Consider the following 14745-nt stretch of genomic DNA (forward strand, 5'->3'; position numbering starts at 1 on the left):
CGCAGACACCGCTCGACCCGGGCGCAGCGCGCAGGCGGTGGCGAAGAGACGCCGAGCGGGCCGAGTGCGGCCGAGCAAAGCCGGAGCCGGAGCGGGGCCGCAGGAGCCGGGCTGGGTCCGGACGGGCCGAGATGCCCTATAAACTGAAGAAGGAGAAGGTGAGCGTGGCCCTTTTCTTCGCGCCTCCGCCTTGGGGCCTGCGCGGAGCACTGGGAGAGGCCGAGCCAGGCCCGGGACAGCCCCAGACTGACCCTCCCGTCCGGCCCCCGCAGGACTCCCGGGGCCAGCCCTCCGCCCCCGCCGCTAGCCGCACCCCCAGCCTGTGCCGCAGCTGGAAAAGCTCCCTCACCTTGCCTGGGATAGAGTCCCCCGCGTACACCTCCCTCCTTTCCTCCCCTCACCTACCCCCCGGCCCAGGGTAACCACCTCCCTCCAGATCTGCTCCACTCCCAGGTCACTCCCCTGCTTTTTCTTCCCGCCCCCACCCCACTCTCCCCACTCCCCACCCGGTTACCCGTTTGGGACAGCCCCTCATCTGAGACCGCACCTCCTTCCAGCCCACCTCCCCCCGCCCCCCATTGAGCGCAGCCCCTTCCCTTTTCTTACGCGCCGGGCCTGGGCCTGGGCCGGCCTTCTCCACCGTCCCCTACAGCCCCTTCTCCCTCCCCGCCAAGCACCTTGACCTAGAACTGCTCTGCTTTCTCTCTCCTCCACCAAATCTGGCCTAGGCCCCTCCCTCTAGTTCTTCCTTCACACACAAACTTGTAAGCCAGGACTGAGCCCTTCCTTCTGTTGATGGAACCTCAGAACGTCAATGTTGGAAGGGACCACTGAGCGCATTCAGCGTAATCCTTAGTGATACAGATGAGGAGACTGAGGCCCCGACAGGGGAAGGGACTTGGCCAAGGTCACACAGCCTGTTTGGAGGCCCAGCTGCAATATCAGGTCTCTTGACTTAAAGGCCTCCTTTGTACCAAAGCCCCCCTAACAGGCATCAACCGACTTGCAGTTTCATCCTAAATCAGTTACCTTTCCTAATCTGAGCAAGGTCCTCTCCTTTTCCTAATCTTAGGGTAACCTTTGCATTTTTCCAGTTTTGCAGTGCTGGATTCCTGCCTTTCCTGGGCTACACTATCCTCAAATTGGGAATCTGCCCTTACTATCAGATTAATTTTCCTTCTTACCCCAAAGGCCAGCCAACCCCTGGGCACCCTTGACTTTGTCATGGTGTCCTGATACAGGCTTGTTTCTTGATGTTGCCTTCTTTCACCTTCCTCTTCTATTTCCATATTGCCTTCTTGCCCCTGTTCTTCATCCCTGCCTTTCTCTACCTTCTATTTCCTGCTGTTGCTGAGGTCTGACTCAGAGGTGTGGTTCCTTTGAGGTACAGACTCACACAGAGGATGCTAGGATACCAGTTCCAGCCTCCCCCAGCTTCTCCTTTCCTGGGGCTGGCCCCTCGTGGTGGGGCTGGCTCTGGCCTGGTGCTCTGCTCAGCCACTTTATGACCCCAGAGGTGTCTTACTTTCATTTGCCCTCTGATTGGCTGGTTGCTGGGTTGCCATCTCTGACCTTATCAATTCAACTCTTTATCCTGGGGCTTTTGGAGATTTCCCAGGCAGCTCTGATTCTGGGTTGTCTCCATAACTTCACAGGGCCAGAGGTTCTGAGTGTAGGGTTGGTGATGGTGTACTAGGCACTGAACCTCCTGGGGTCCTGGGTTGGCAGGTTTGTGTTCCCCACCCAGGCCCTGTGTCCTTGGGGAGTGGGTCTGCTGAAGTGGTTTGGGCAGCTTAGCTGTGAATGATGCACACACAATTCAGCCACACCAGAGGCTAAGGGGGTTCCTTCAAGGAGCGTGGAGGGGCATGAAATTCAGGGGAAGCTGGTGAAGTCCCCACCCATCTGTAGTTTTTAGTCTGATACTAAAATGGGACAGACACTGTCCCATCTACAGTAAGCCTTCCTCTTCTAGGTGATTGAGAAGAAAAATTCTTAGACTTGCTGGAACCATAGATATTTGACCATAGTATTTGGCTGGGAAACAACATTGGAAGAATTGGGTTGCACAGAACCAGGCATCTCTGATTCCTTTCAAGGTTTAACTTTCTGCTTTTGATTTCCAGTTGCATTTGGCCTCCTTCAATGGTTAACAAGCCCTGAGGGAGAGGTCGGTGACAGTGTGACTGAGCTTTGCCCAGATGGGGTGGGGACAGAGAGGAGGATCTTTATTGCACATCCATCACCTCTCTCCTTTCTCCTTCATCTCTGCTGGTCCCAGTCTTGGCCATCCTTCACAACCTTCTCCCTGAAGCCTTTCCTGAACCCTCACTTCCCAGTGAGCTCTCCCCTCCTCGGGATTTGTGGAACACTTGATAGGTCACGTATGGTCCTTTTTGCTCCCTTGGACTGTAATTAATTGTGGATAAGTCTTTTCTTCCCCCTTGAGATAATAACTCCATTTTGGTTTGGCCTCTTCCTTGCACACAGTAGGCCCTCAATAGATGGGTGCTGAGTCAGTCCCTTGGGGGATTTGCTTCCCTCCTCTTCCCTCATGTTCTGATCTAGGACTGAATCTCTTTTAGGTTCCCAGGTGGCATGCCCCTGCTCCTTTCCACTTTCTTCTTGTTTTTAATAATAGTAATAACGGGCTAACATTGGGATTTTTATGTGCTGGACACTGTGCTAAAGGGAATTAGGTAGTGTGATTGTTGTCACTTAAAAGAGGAGGACTGAGGCTCAGAGAGGCTAGTTAACCTGCCTACAATTCCAGAGCTAGTAAGAGTTGGGCCCCAAACACAGTGTGGGCTCCAAACCCCGGTTCCAGGCCGCAAGTGACGGTTGGGCTGCACTGTGTTGTGTGCACTTGACCTGTTCTGCAGGAGCCGGGGAGCAAGAGTGGTGGGCGTGGTTTCCCCATGCCCCCACACACGCCCACATAACCAGGCAGCTGGGATTCTCACGGCACACTCCCTGTTAGGTATGCTTAAGTGCTGTAGGGCTGGCGGAGAAGGAGCTTGTGGTCAAGTAGAGAGATGTGACATGTATAAAGGTGGGTCAGCTTTGTCCATGAGGCCCACGTCCGAGGTATGTGCGGTCACCTCAGTGACTCCTGCCTGCGCCCCTCATCCTTTACCTCTACACGCCATGCTCTGAGCCACACTCCCTGGCCCTTTGGCAAGGGGTCGGTATGCCTGCCAGCCTGGTCAGTGGGCAGCTGGGAGAGTGCTCAGCCCAAAGGAGCGCCTTCCTGCTGGCTGACACCTGGAGCTGCTCCCCACCTGGGAAAGGCTCTCATCCTCCCTGCCCCCTCCTCCAGCCCACGCAGAGCTCTGTTCTCCCAGAAATCCTTGTGCCCCCATAGTCAGTGTGACTTAACACTTGTCACTGAAGGGGCGCAGTTGCCATCAAGTGTCAGAATCTCAGAGCCGAAAGTGACTTCCAAGGTCCTCTGACAGTCTTCATTTAGGGCTCAAACCCCTCCTGCCCGTGCATTAGAAGAGTCACGAATGCTCCTTTGCTTGAATGCTCTCAGGACTGGGGAGCTTGCACACAGCCGGTTTCTGTGCAGCTGCTTCAGGAGAAGATCCTTCCTATTCGGAGCCTCAGCCTGTCTTCCTGCCACTTCAGCCCATGCCTCTTGGGCTCCTGGATCCACATAGAGCAAGTTGCATCTTTAGTCCACATGGCAGCCCTTCATTTATTCGTAAAACCCCCTCCTGCTCGCCTACCGCTGGGACTCCTCCCCTCCATCATTAGCCATCCCAGCCTTGCAGCTGTTGCTCTCAGGACAGGCTTTTGAATCTACTCCCAGTATGGGTTGTATTTCGCCAGAAGAAAACCTAGGATTTGTCTTTGTCCCTCCCAAAGTCGGATGCTCACGACGGAACCAGATCCTCCTGAACAGCTCCATCAAGTGCCAAGCACAGGGACACTTCCATGTCCCCTCCCCATGCCAAGAGCTCTGCACTCCGTTTGCTAACTGGACAGAAGGTCATGGGGTGCTGGGGCAACCCTGGCACATGAAGGATTTGTGTGGAGCTTGCAATCAGACCTAAATCCCCAAGTCTTTTTCACATTTTCCCCATCCTGTCCCTGTGCAGTTGCTTTTTTTGGCCTGAGGCAGAGGAAGAGACGCCAGGCAGGCCAGGGCTCTGAGCCAGTGGCCCGGTTCCCAAGGGAGACTTCGGACTAGCGCTCATCCTTGTAGCAGTTCAGGGTCTTACCCCCATCCCTGTCCCCGTGCTTGTCCACCAAGGCACTCTTAGGGATAATTCCTATACCTGATCATGCCAATATCACCCTCTAGTCTGGATGTTATTTGTAATTTACAAAAAAAGGCCTCCAGGTCTTTGCAGATGGCCTTGGGGGAGAGTGGTGACTCTGTCTCCTCCAGCATGAGAACCTTAGGCACCCCCCCTGCCCGCTCTAGCCAGAAGCCAGACAGAATAGCTTGTTCCTTAAAGCTCCACACCCTGGTTCTTCCTTGACAGAGGCTCTCCGGGGCCCTTACTCATACAGCAGCCATGTGAGGGGACGGATCATTATTATCATGCTTCATTACTATGTCTTAGCAATGTCTTCCTCACCACATTCCAAACTCTTTGGAGGGACTCCCTTTGTGTATCCCAAGTCCTCCTCCCCTGGGCTAGGTACAGGGTAGATGCTCAGTGGTTCTGACTGATTACTTCCGTTGGACAGAGGATAATTACAACACAGACCTAAGCAGTCCAGATGAGGCCTCTCCCTTCTCCTGGCATCTGCTGACTACCTCCATCTTCCCCCTTCAGGAGACCCCCAAGCTTGCCAAAGGCACGACCAAGCCCAGCAGCTCGGGCAAGGATGGTGGCGGCGAGAGCGCCGAGGAGGTAATGAAAGTGGGCACGGCTCTAGTTACGGTGCAGGCACCAGCTTGAACTGCTCGACGGCTAGTGGGGTGAGGGATCCCAGGGGGCCAGATGTGATCCAGGCAGAAGGGAAGGGGCCTTCCACAGCCTGGGAGGAGCTTGGACAGCCCAGCCAGGTAGCTGCCTTCAGTCAGGCAGCCTGCCCCTTCGGCTGGTATAGAGCAACTACGCTCTGCAGTTCTTCAGACTCCCCAGCAATTCTTGTGAAAGTTATTTCTCTGTCTGCCAACCTTGCGTGGTAAGAATTCCTTTTTCCTTAGAATGAAAAGCTAGGGGTAGCAGGTGCTGGGGGGGAAGGGAAAAAGTACAAGGGTGCTCAGTGGGGAATGAGTGGCTTTGGCATGGCTTGGGGTGGGGAAGGGGTGGGAGTGGCTGGTGTCCTTGAGCCGGCCAGGGCTGGGCCCACTGCCCTTGGTTCTGATCCAATGGGAACCTGCTAAAGGACAGTGATGAGCAGAGGTCAGCACAGCTTGGAAGTCTAGGGCTGTAAAGCAATAAATGGCAAGCAGAGAGAGCACTGGAGGGTGGAGAGACTTAAGTCCAGAGTATGTCCAGGAGAGTTTGGGAGTGTGCTCAATGCGATGCTCAAGATGGTGGCCGGTCCTGTGAACATGTTGAGCAAGTAAGTACCCATCTTACTCAGAAACTGGTGATCCTTGGTTTCTCTGCTTTTTTGTTTGTTTGTTTGTTTGTTTATTTTGAGAGGGAGAGAGCGTGAGCGTGTGAGTGAGCGGGGGAGGGGCAGAGAGAGAGAGAGGGGGGGAGAGAGAATCCCAAGCAGGCTCCATGCGGTCAATGTGGAGGGGCTCAGTCTCATGAACCGTGAGATCATGACCTGAGCCAAAATCAAGAGCAGACACTTAACTGGCTGAGCCACCCAGGTGCCCCTCTGCTTCTTCTCTCCTGTTCTCAACTGTTTAGAGCCATAGAGGACAACAGGAAACATCTCTGTGATTATGGGCAGGGCTTGTGGATATGGGGGGGAGAAGAAATCGATTAGCAAGTATTGGAGTTAATCCTGGATTTAGACTTTTCTATGTACTTCTGGTCCCTGTCACCTCTAAAGAGATCTGAGCACTTCCCACACCCCTGACCTTCATTTTAGGCCTCATTTGAGTAATCAGAAGAAGCAGGGCAGGTGTTCCCCATTTTACAGACATGGGAGTTGAGGACCACAGAAGATGAATTCCTCCTTCCTTTGCCCTTAAACAGTAATTTGAACATGTCTCCAGGATAGACCTTATCACTTTTTGTTTAACTATTTTTCCAACGTGGGTTTCTCTCCACCAGACTGTGGACTCTGAGGGAGGGGAGCTGGGTATGCTGCTTGAAAGCAGCCGGCACCTTGTTTCTTCCCCACGTCTGTATGCTCATGTGTTTTGTTCTTTGGGTGGGGGGGGGGGGGAGGGGAGAAGGCAGGGCGGGCATTTTTATTTTTTATTTTTTTAAGTAATCTCTACGCCCAATGTGGGGCTTGAACTCACAACCCTCAGGTCAAGAGTCACCTGCTTCACCAACTGAGCCAGCCAGGTGCCCCTTATGCACTTGGTTCTTAATAACTCATCAGTCAGCGCTCCTGGGAAACACTCCCTCTGGGCCCAGTCTCCCCTTTAGGAATGGTGACATCTGTGGGACCCACAGGGAAGGTGGCTGGGAGCTGGCAAGTGACATTCAAAGCAGCAAGAGAGACATAGAAATGGGATTTAAAGGGACAGAAAGGAATAGTTAGGGGGCTGTTCTCATCTTTTGCCTAACTCCTACTTGTTCAGTTACTAGATAGATTGGATGTCTTGTCCTAAAAGCAGCCTTCCTTGACTGCCTCCCCCTCCCTCCCCACCAGGACATGGTCAGGGCTCCGGCTATTTGCTCTACTAGCTTCAGTACCGCCCCACAACAGCATTTACACGGCTGTAATTAAACAATTTGGTGTGAATTCATTGTTTATCCATTTTAACTTTTGTGTTATTAGCACGTGAGTGAGCTCCTTGAGGTTTCCCTTTGCTTCCCTTTGAGCCGCCCAAGGGCTTGGCACATTACAGGTGCCAGGATTTGAATGCATTAGTGGCTAAATAAGTAAACCTAAGTGTTGGAAGTAACCTTGGAGTCTAACCCTCTCCTTTCCCAGATAGGAAAATGAAAGCTCAAACAAGTTAGGAAATAGGCTGAGACCAACTGCTAGGATTTCTCCACTGTCTTTCTGGACACATCTATTTGAAAAAGGAGAGTGTTGAGTTCACCTGGGGCTCTGTTTTGTGAAATGGTGCTCAGGGCTTACCTGTACAAGGCAGATGCAGAAATGCTGCATGATTTTCCAGACATGTACCCATGTGGCCCCAGGCAGAGGGACGGTGGAAAAGTTGGGGGCCAGGCTATGAGGCTCAGGTCATCCAAAGCTGTTTGGCACAGTCCTTCCCTTGCTGTTTTTCTAGTCCAGAATTTGGGGCTATTCTAGCCAAATTTACCCTGTGTCATGCATTTGCCAGAGCCTTCCCAATTGATGTAATAATTCCGGCAGCCACCATTTAGTTTATTGAGCAGTTACTTGTGTGTTAGGTTCCTAGGGCAGCCATAACAAATGACCACAAACTAGGTGGCTTAAAATAACAGAGATTTATTCTCTTACAGTCCTAGAGGCCAGAAATCTGAAATCGAGGCATCAGTAGGCCATGTCCCTCTGAGGTTCTAGGGAAGAATCTCTTCTGTACCTCTCCCTAGATTCTGGTGGTTTTTAACAGTCCTCAGTGTTCCTTGGCTTATGGATGCATCACTCCAGTCTCCTCCTCCACCTTCACCTTCACATGGGGTTCTGCCCTGAGTGTCTCTGTGTTCACATTTTCTTCCTTCCTCTTTTTTTGTTTTTGTTTAATTTATTTTTGAGAGAGAGAGAGACAGAGTATGAGCGGGGGAGGGGCAGAGAGAAAGGGAGACAGAATCCGAAACAGGCTCCAGGTTCCGAGCTGTGAGCTGTCAGCTCGGAGCTGGACATGGGGCTTGAACTCGTGAGCCCTGAGATCATGACCTGAGCCGAAGTCAGATGCTTAACTCACTGAGCCACCCAGGCGCCCCGTGTCCACATTTTCTTCTTATGAAGACACTAGTCACATTGGATTTAGGGCCCACCCCAACTTGTTTATGTCTACAAAGACCCTATTTCCAAGTTACGTCACGTTCACAGATGTTGGGTTGACACTGTTCAACTTCCCAGGTGCTGTCTTAAGACCTTTGCTTGCATTTAACCTTTTAATCTCATTTAATCTTCACAACACTCCCCTGAGGTCATTCTGTTATCAGTCATCATCCCCATTTTACAGATGAAACTGAGGCTTAGTGACGTTAAATAGCTCTTACTCAGCTGGTAAACAGCAGAGCTGGAATTCAACCCAGTGTGCTGTGGCTCACGAGCCGATTCTGTGTGTTTTTGTTTTTGTTTTTTGTTTAGACTTCATTATTTATTTTTAAAGTAGACTTCACACCCAGCGTGGAGCCCAGTGTGGCCTTGAACTCACAACCCTGACTGACATCAAGACCTGAGCTGAGATCAAGAGTTGGGAGCTTAACCGACTGAACCACCCAGGCACCCCTCCTGTGTTCTTAATGACGTGATACCCTGTGTCTAAGATTCTGGAAGAGTCTTAGAACGGAAAGGAGCCTTGAGAGATTGGATAAGACTCACTGTTGACCTATCGCTGCAGGCAAGGGTCTTTCCTGCTCTGTCTCTGGAGACAGCAGTTCACTGCCCTGGACTCCACTCGGTGGTGTGCCCTGTCCTGAGTTCTGGGAGCAGGAACAGAGGGAGGAAGAAATTATCTCAGTCCCTCCATGTCAGCCTGTCCTCCCAGTAGCCAAAATTGTTGCCCTAAAAACATTCTTCTGTCTTATCAGCCCTCTACTTAAAAAGCTCTGTTGGGGGGCGCCTGGGTGGCGCAGTCGGTTAAGCGTCCGACTTCAGCCAGGTCACGATCTCGCGGCCCGTGAGTTCGAGCCCCGCGTCAGGCTCTGGGCTGATGGCTCAGAGCCTGGAGCCTGTTTCCGATTCTGTGTCTCCCTCTCTCTCTGCCCCTCCCCCGTTCATGCTCTGTCTCTCTCTGTCCCAAAAATAAATAAATAAAAAAAAAAAAAAAAAAAAAGCTCTGTTGGTTTGGGGCGCCTGGGTGGCTCAGTCCATTAAGTGTCCGACTCCGGCTTAGGTCATGATCTCATGTTTTGTGAGTTTGAGCCCTGCATCCGGCTCTGTGCTGACAGCTGAGAGCCTGAAGCCTGCTTCGGGTTCTGTGTCTCCCTCTCTCTGCCCCTCCCCCACTCATGCTCTGTCTCTCTCAAAAATAAATAAAACGTTAAAAAAATAAAAAGAAAAAGCTCTGTTGGCATCTCATTGCTTTTAAGTTAAAATTCAAATTCACACTCTGGACCCCTCTGAGGGGGCCCTGCCTTATTTTTCTAGCACCCATCCTGGTTTCTCGCTCTGCTGGACTTCCCATCTCCTGATACAAGCCCTTTTATAACTCTGGGTCCTTATTGATGAGATTCCATTGGCATGGACTACTTTATTTTTCTGCTTTGTTCCTTTTTTTTTTTTTTTAATGTTTATTTTTGAGAGAGAGACAGAGCGTGAGCGGGGGGAAAGGCAGAGAGAGAGGGAGACACAGAATCCGAAGCAGGCTGCAGGCTCCGAGCTGTCAGCACAGAGCCCGATGCGGGGCTCAAATCCACAAACTGTAAGATCATGACCTGAGCCGAAGTAGGAGGCTCGACCCACTGAGCCACCCTGGAGCCCCCCCGCCCCCCGCTGCTTTGTTCTTTTGCCCACTGAGCTCATGTTTGTCCTTTGAGAGCAAATCAAAAGTCACCTCTTCAGGAACAGCTTCACTCATTCTTCTGGCAGAGTTTGTGTTCCTGTATCCTTGGTGGCACTCTGTTTTTTCATTTCCCTGGTACCAAGAGCTGCCCGTGTGTTGGTCTCACCCACTGGACTGTGAGCTCTTTGAGGGCAGGGGCTACCCTTTAATCTCTAAGGCTTAGCATGATGGTCATTGAATAAATGCAGGAAGGAAATAATTTAGTTCAGCTAGATAGAGCTCTAGGTGTCAGGATAGGAGAGAATGCCTCTGCGATTTTTTGGGGTTTTAAACTAAAATGATCTTTATTTGACTAGGTGATTGATTATGCAAAAGCTGTGACATTGTGAGTTTTCCACTGTTTTACCTTTCATCTTTTTCTGACAACACTTTTTAAAAATTAAAAAATTTATTTAGAGAGGGAAATAGAAAGTGCATGTGCGAGCAGGGGAGGGGCAGAGAGATAAGGGGGAGAGAGGATCCCAAGCAGGCTGCACGCTGCCAGCGCAGAGCCCGACATGGGGCTTGAATCCATGAATGTGAGATCATGACCTGAGCTGAAAACAAGAGTTGGACGCTTAACTGACCCAGGTGCCCCAATACGTCTCTCTTTCTTTTCTTTTCTTTTCTTTTCTTTTCTTTTCTTTTCTTTTCTTTTCTTTTCTTTTCTTTCCTTTCCTTTCCTTTCCTTTCCTTTCCTTTCCTTTTCTTTCTTTCTTTCTTACTTTCTTTCTTTCTCTCTCTCTCTCTCTCTCTCTCTCTCTCTCTCTCTTTCTCTTTCTCTCTCTCTCTCTCTCTCTCTCTTTCTTTCTTTCTTTCAAGTTAGCTCTACACCCAATGTGGGACTTCAACTCAGGACCCTGAGATCAAGAGTCTCATGCTCTACCAACCGAACTAGCCAGGTGCCCCTTTACAATACTTTCTATAGTACTTAATTTATATTTCTTTTTTTTCTTTAATTTAATTTAATTTTTAAAAACATGTCTTGAGAGAGAGCTGGTGTGAGCGGGAGGAAGGGTGGAGAGAGAGAATTCCAAGTAACAATAACAGTGCAGGGCTCAATCCCATGAACCGTGAGATCATGACCTGAGCCCAAATCAAGAGTTGGATGCCCATTTGAGCCTCTCAGTCGCCCCCTTAATTTATATTTCTATCTCTTATTTTAGGTTTAAATATTTGGGTTTGATTATTAATGGTGATTGTGTTAGGACCAAATTGGACTAGGGTTGGTTCAGAATGGGCAAGTTTAGTTGCAGTCTCTTGAGTGCGAGTGTGGTGCATAAATTCCAAGTACCACTTGACTGCTGGAGGCCCAAATCTAGGAAGGCTTCTTGGAGGTGGGAGGAGAAGGCACTTCAGGCAGAGGAAATGGCCAGGTTGGCTGGGTTGCCTTCGGTCAGCGTTCACCAGTGATGGTGATAGTTGTGGAAGGTTCCTCAGGGGACTCACCTGCCTCCCACCTGCAGCCCAGGTCAGTAGAAAAGTTAAAAGCTGAAGCTTTTACTGGGTGCCTGGCTGGCTCAGTCGGGGGAGCATGTGACTCTTGATCTCGAGATTATAAATTCGAGCCCAAAGTTGGGTGTAGAGATTACTAAAAGATAAAATCTTTTAAAAAAATGATAAAAAAAAAAGGCTGAAGTTTTTAGAGGAAAGAGTTGGACATGAAGTGAGTCACTGGCATAGCCCCATGCCTCATGCTGACAAGCATGTTTCCTATTGAAGAGTGAATAGACCAGGGGATGCCTCATTGAGGCTTGGCAGCCAGGCGCTTTGCTGACTGGACCAGCTGTCTCTCAGATGCTTCTTGTGTGTGGGGCCTGGGAGCCAATGGTCCTTATAAAACCAGGTGGCCCAGTGGGGTGAGGTGGGACAAGCTAAGCTCAGCAGCTCTCCAGCCACCCCTGCCTTCAATGATGCATTCCTAGTGGAGAAGGGACCTCAGGCATCAACCTATTGGTTTTTATTTTTATTTTATTTTTTAATTTTTTTTAGAGAGAGCATGAGCAGGGGAGGAGCAGAAGGAGAGGGGGAGAGGGAATCCCAAGCAGGCTCCACGCCCAATACGGACTTGACATGGGGCTCGATCTCAGGACCGAGAGATCATGACCTGAGTCGAAATCCAGCTCAGCCACCCAGGTGCCCCTCTACTGGTTTTTAAACTTTGATTTTTAGCCATGTGACCCTCTGTTCTCTTAACCTGACTTGGAGAATAGATGGGAAACCACAGATTTGCCCATTTCTCTGTTAGCAGAGAAAATTGAGGCCTGGCTTCTCTCCTTCTGGGGCGAATGCCTCTTTCCCTAGACATCCCCTCAGTGTGCGGTTTGTGGAGGTGCAAAGTGTCTTTCTTATCTGGGACGATGGAGAAGGACATGCTCTTCCTCAGAGTTTTGTTCGTTAGCTGCCACTGAGCCCCTTGCCCTGGTATAACTAATGTTTCTCCCTCCTACTCTGCTCCTGACACCATATAGTGCTCTGTTCTGATGGTTCCGGGCTTGGGACAGGAAAGGTCTGGCCCCCTGTCAATCAACCAATCAAACCTTCATTGAATGCCTGTTAGGTGCCAGTGCTTGAGGGGACCCAGAACAGTACAAACCAGGGTCCTGGCTTTCAGGGGACTTGCTATCTAGTTGGACATGTGAACACACCGAGCCAAGAGGCATCACTGGGGATGATCACAGAGCCAGTGAAACAGACAAAGAAGAGGGTGGGGCTTAAACTGGATCTTGAAAGATGAAATGCTTTCTTGGGTTCCCCCGTTTTAGACCAAGGAAGATAATGGACCCATGGGAACATTTGAGGCATGCTAATTTCAGGAATTTCCAGGTTGCATTTTTAAAGTCTAGGGATGGGAAATAATCGTGATAACAGTAGAAGACACTTCTTACAAAGCACTTCTGTCAGCTATATAACGTTCACTTAAATCGTTATTACAAACTTATGAGCTAGGTACTATTGTCATCCCCACTTTACAGATGAGGAAATGGAGGTAGACAGACTAGTTGACTTTCTGGAGGTTACTTGGCTAATAAATGGCAGAGCAGGAGTCAAACCCAGGCAGTCTAGTGGGAGTCTGTGCTCGTGACCACCAAGCTCCACAGATAAGGATTTGGTTTTCCCCGCAACCGGGAAATGAAGGCACAGGGCAGGGGTGGGTCTGGTTCCCCACGCTTCTGCCTCTCTCTCCTATCCCTCACCAAGGTATGAGCCATCTGCCATGTGCAGGAAGAGAGACCCCAGGACACCTTGTACAGTCTAACCAGAATCACACCGGCTGAGTGCTGGTCATGGCAGGAGAGGTGTGTGGCGGCTAATCTTGCCCCATTTCCTTGTGCTCCCTTAGGTTAGTGTCTGGGGTGATCATTTCAGGTGGGGGAGAGGGCCAGATGGCCAAGAAGGTAATGAGCTACACTGGACCCACAGGCCAGCCCCAGGCTGGATGCAGTGTGTCTCTCCTCTCCTCTGATCCCCAGATAGGTCACAAGCTTGACATAGTTGTTTCTATAAAAAATTCAGAGCCTACAAAGCATAACATTTCTGTCTTCCTCCCTTCCCCCATCCCAGATGATTTCATATTCTCCCATTCTTTTTTTCTTTTTTTAATTTAATTATTTTGAGAGAGAGAGAGAGAGAGAGAGCACAAGCCGGGGAGGAGCAGAGAGAAAGGGAGAGAGAGAATCCCAAACAGACTCTGTGCCATCAGCACAGAGCCCGATGTGGGGCTTAAACTCACGAACTGTGAGATCATGACCTGAGCTGAAGTTAGCCACTTAACCCACTGAGCCACCCAGTCTCCTGTGGTGTGGGTACCCAGCTGGACATGGCCTCCGTCCTCTGATCCTGCTGCAGTCTCTGGGGGCAAGGGTTGTCCTGCGGCCCAGCTTCTCCCCTCTACCGGCAGGTGGTTACCTGACAGTACCTGTGGGTGGACAGCGTTGCAAACACCTGTGTGTATACTTCTGACAGTGACCTTCGTGGGGCCCCAACACCCGTGTCTGGGATGGAGTAAAGAGATAGCTTTAAAAAAATTAGCTGTGTTTCTCCCATTATATAAATGTGTCAGCTTGTAGAAAATCGAGAAAAGTAGAGAAAAGTCATCTGTCATTCTGCTACAATGGGAGACAGTCATAAAAACAGTGGTGGCTTGCTGTTGTTTTTTCCTTCTCTTCACTGGGCTTTGGGTTCTGTGCACGTGTTGTAATGTGGGTGAGCTCATTTTGCACATACAGTTTTGTGTTATCCTTATTTAACTTTGCATAGGAAGCAATTTTCTGTCATTACATAGTTTTAGGTTTTGTTTTATTTTGAAATTTATCAACATGACAACATGTACATTGTTCAGAAAGTCACACAGTAAGTACCCTTGGCCTTGTAATGAAAGGAGCAGCTCCCGCCTAGCCCCCTATTCTGTTGCTTTGTGGTGACCGCTTTCAACCCACCTTTCCTTGGAAATTGACTTCTGTGCTTCCAAATAAGAGTCTTTTTTTTTTTAAATTTTTTAATGTTTATTTATTTTTGAGAGAGACAGAGACAGAATGTGAGTGGGTTAGGGGCAGAGGGAGAGGGAGACACAGAACCCGAAGCAGGCTTCAGGCTCCCGAGCTGTCAGCACCAGAGCCCGACGCAGGGCTCGAACTCTGAGATCATGACCTGAGCTGAAGTCAGACACTCAACCGACTGAGCCACCCTGGCGCCCCAAGTCTTTTTTCTTTTTAATTTATTTACTTTAGAGAGAGAGCACAAACAGGGAAAAGGCAGAGAGAGAGGGAGACACAGAATCCGAGGCAGGCTTTAGGTTCTGAGCTGTCCGCATAGAGGCTGATGCGGGGCTGGAACCCATGAACATGAGATCATGACCTGAGCTGAAGTCAGACACTTAACCAACTGAGCCACCCAGGCGCCCCAATTAAGAGTCTTTTGCTGCTTTTTAAAAAATTCTTTTGTCAAAAAAAATTTTTTTTAATGTTTATTTATTTTTGAGAGAGGGAGAGAGAGAGTGCAAA

The 14745-nt window shown here is 50.0% G+C and overlaps 1 protein-coding gene across 1 annotated transcript in view; it reads left to right on the top strand.

Moving 5' to 3' along the window:
• The window catches only part of PPP2R5D (protein phosphatase 2 regulatory subunit B'delta), a 21709-nt gene continuing 6964 nt past the window's right edge, over window positions 1-14745 (top strand). The window contains exons 1-2 of the mRNA XM_086706884.1: window positions 1-158; window positions 4791-4868. Coding sequence (XP_086563010.1) covers window positions 132-158; window positions 4791-4868 — 105 coding nt within the window. The 5' untranslated portion in view covers window positions 1-131. The remainder of the gene's footprint in view (window positions 159-4790; window positions 4869-14745) is intronic.

This window comes from Puma concolor, chromosome B2 (assembly GCF_028749965.1).
Source record: "Puma concolor isolate L17-30 chromosome B2, mPumCon1.1.hap2, whole genome shotgun sequence".
NCBI lineage: Eukaryota > Metazoa > Chordata > Mammalia > Carnivora > Felidae > Puma > Puma concolor.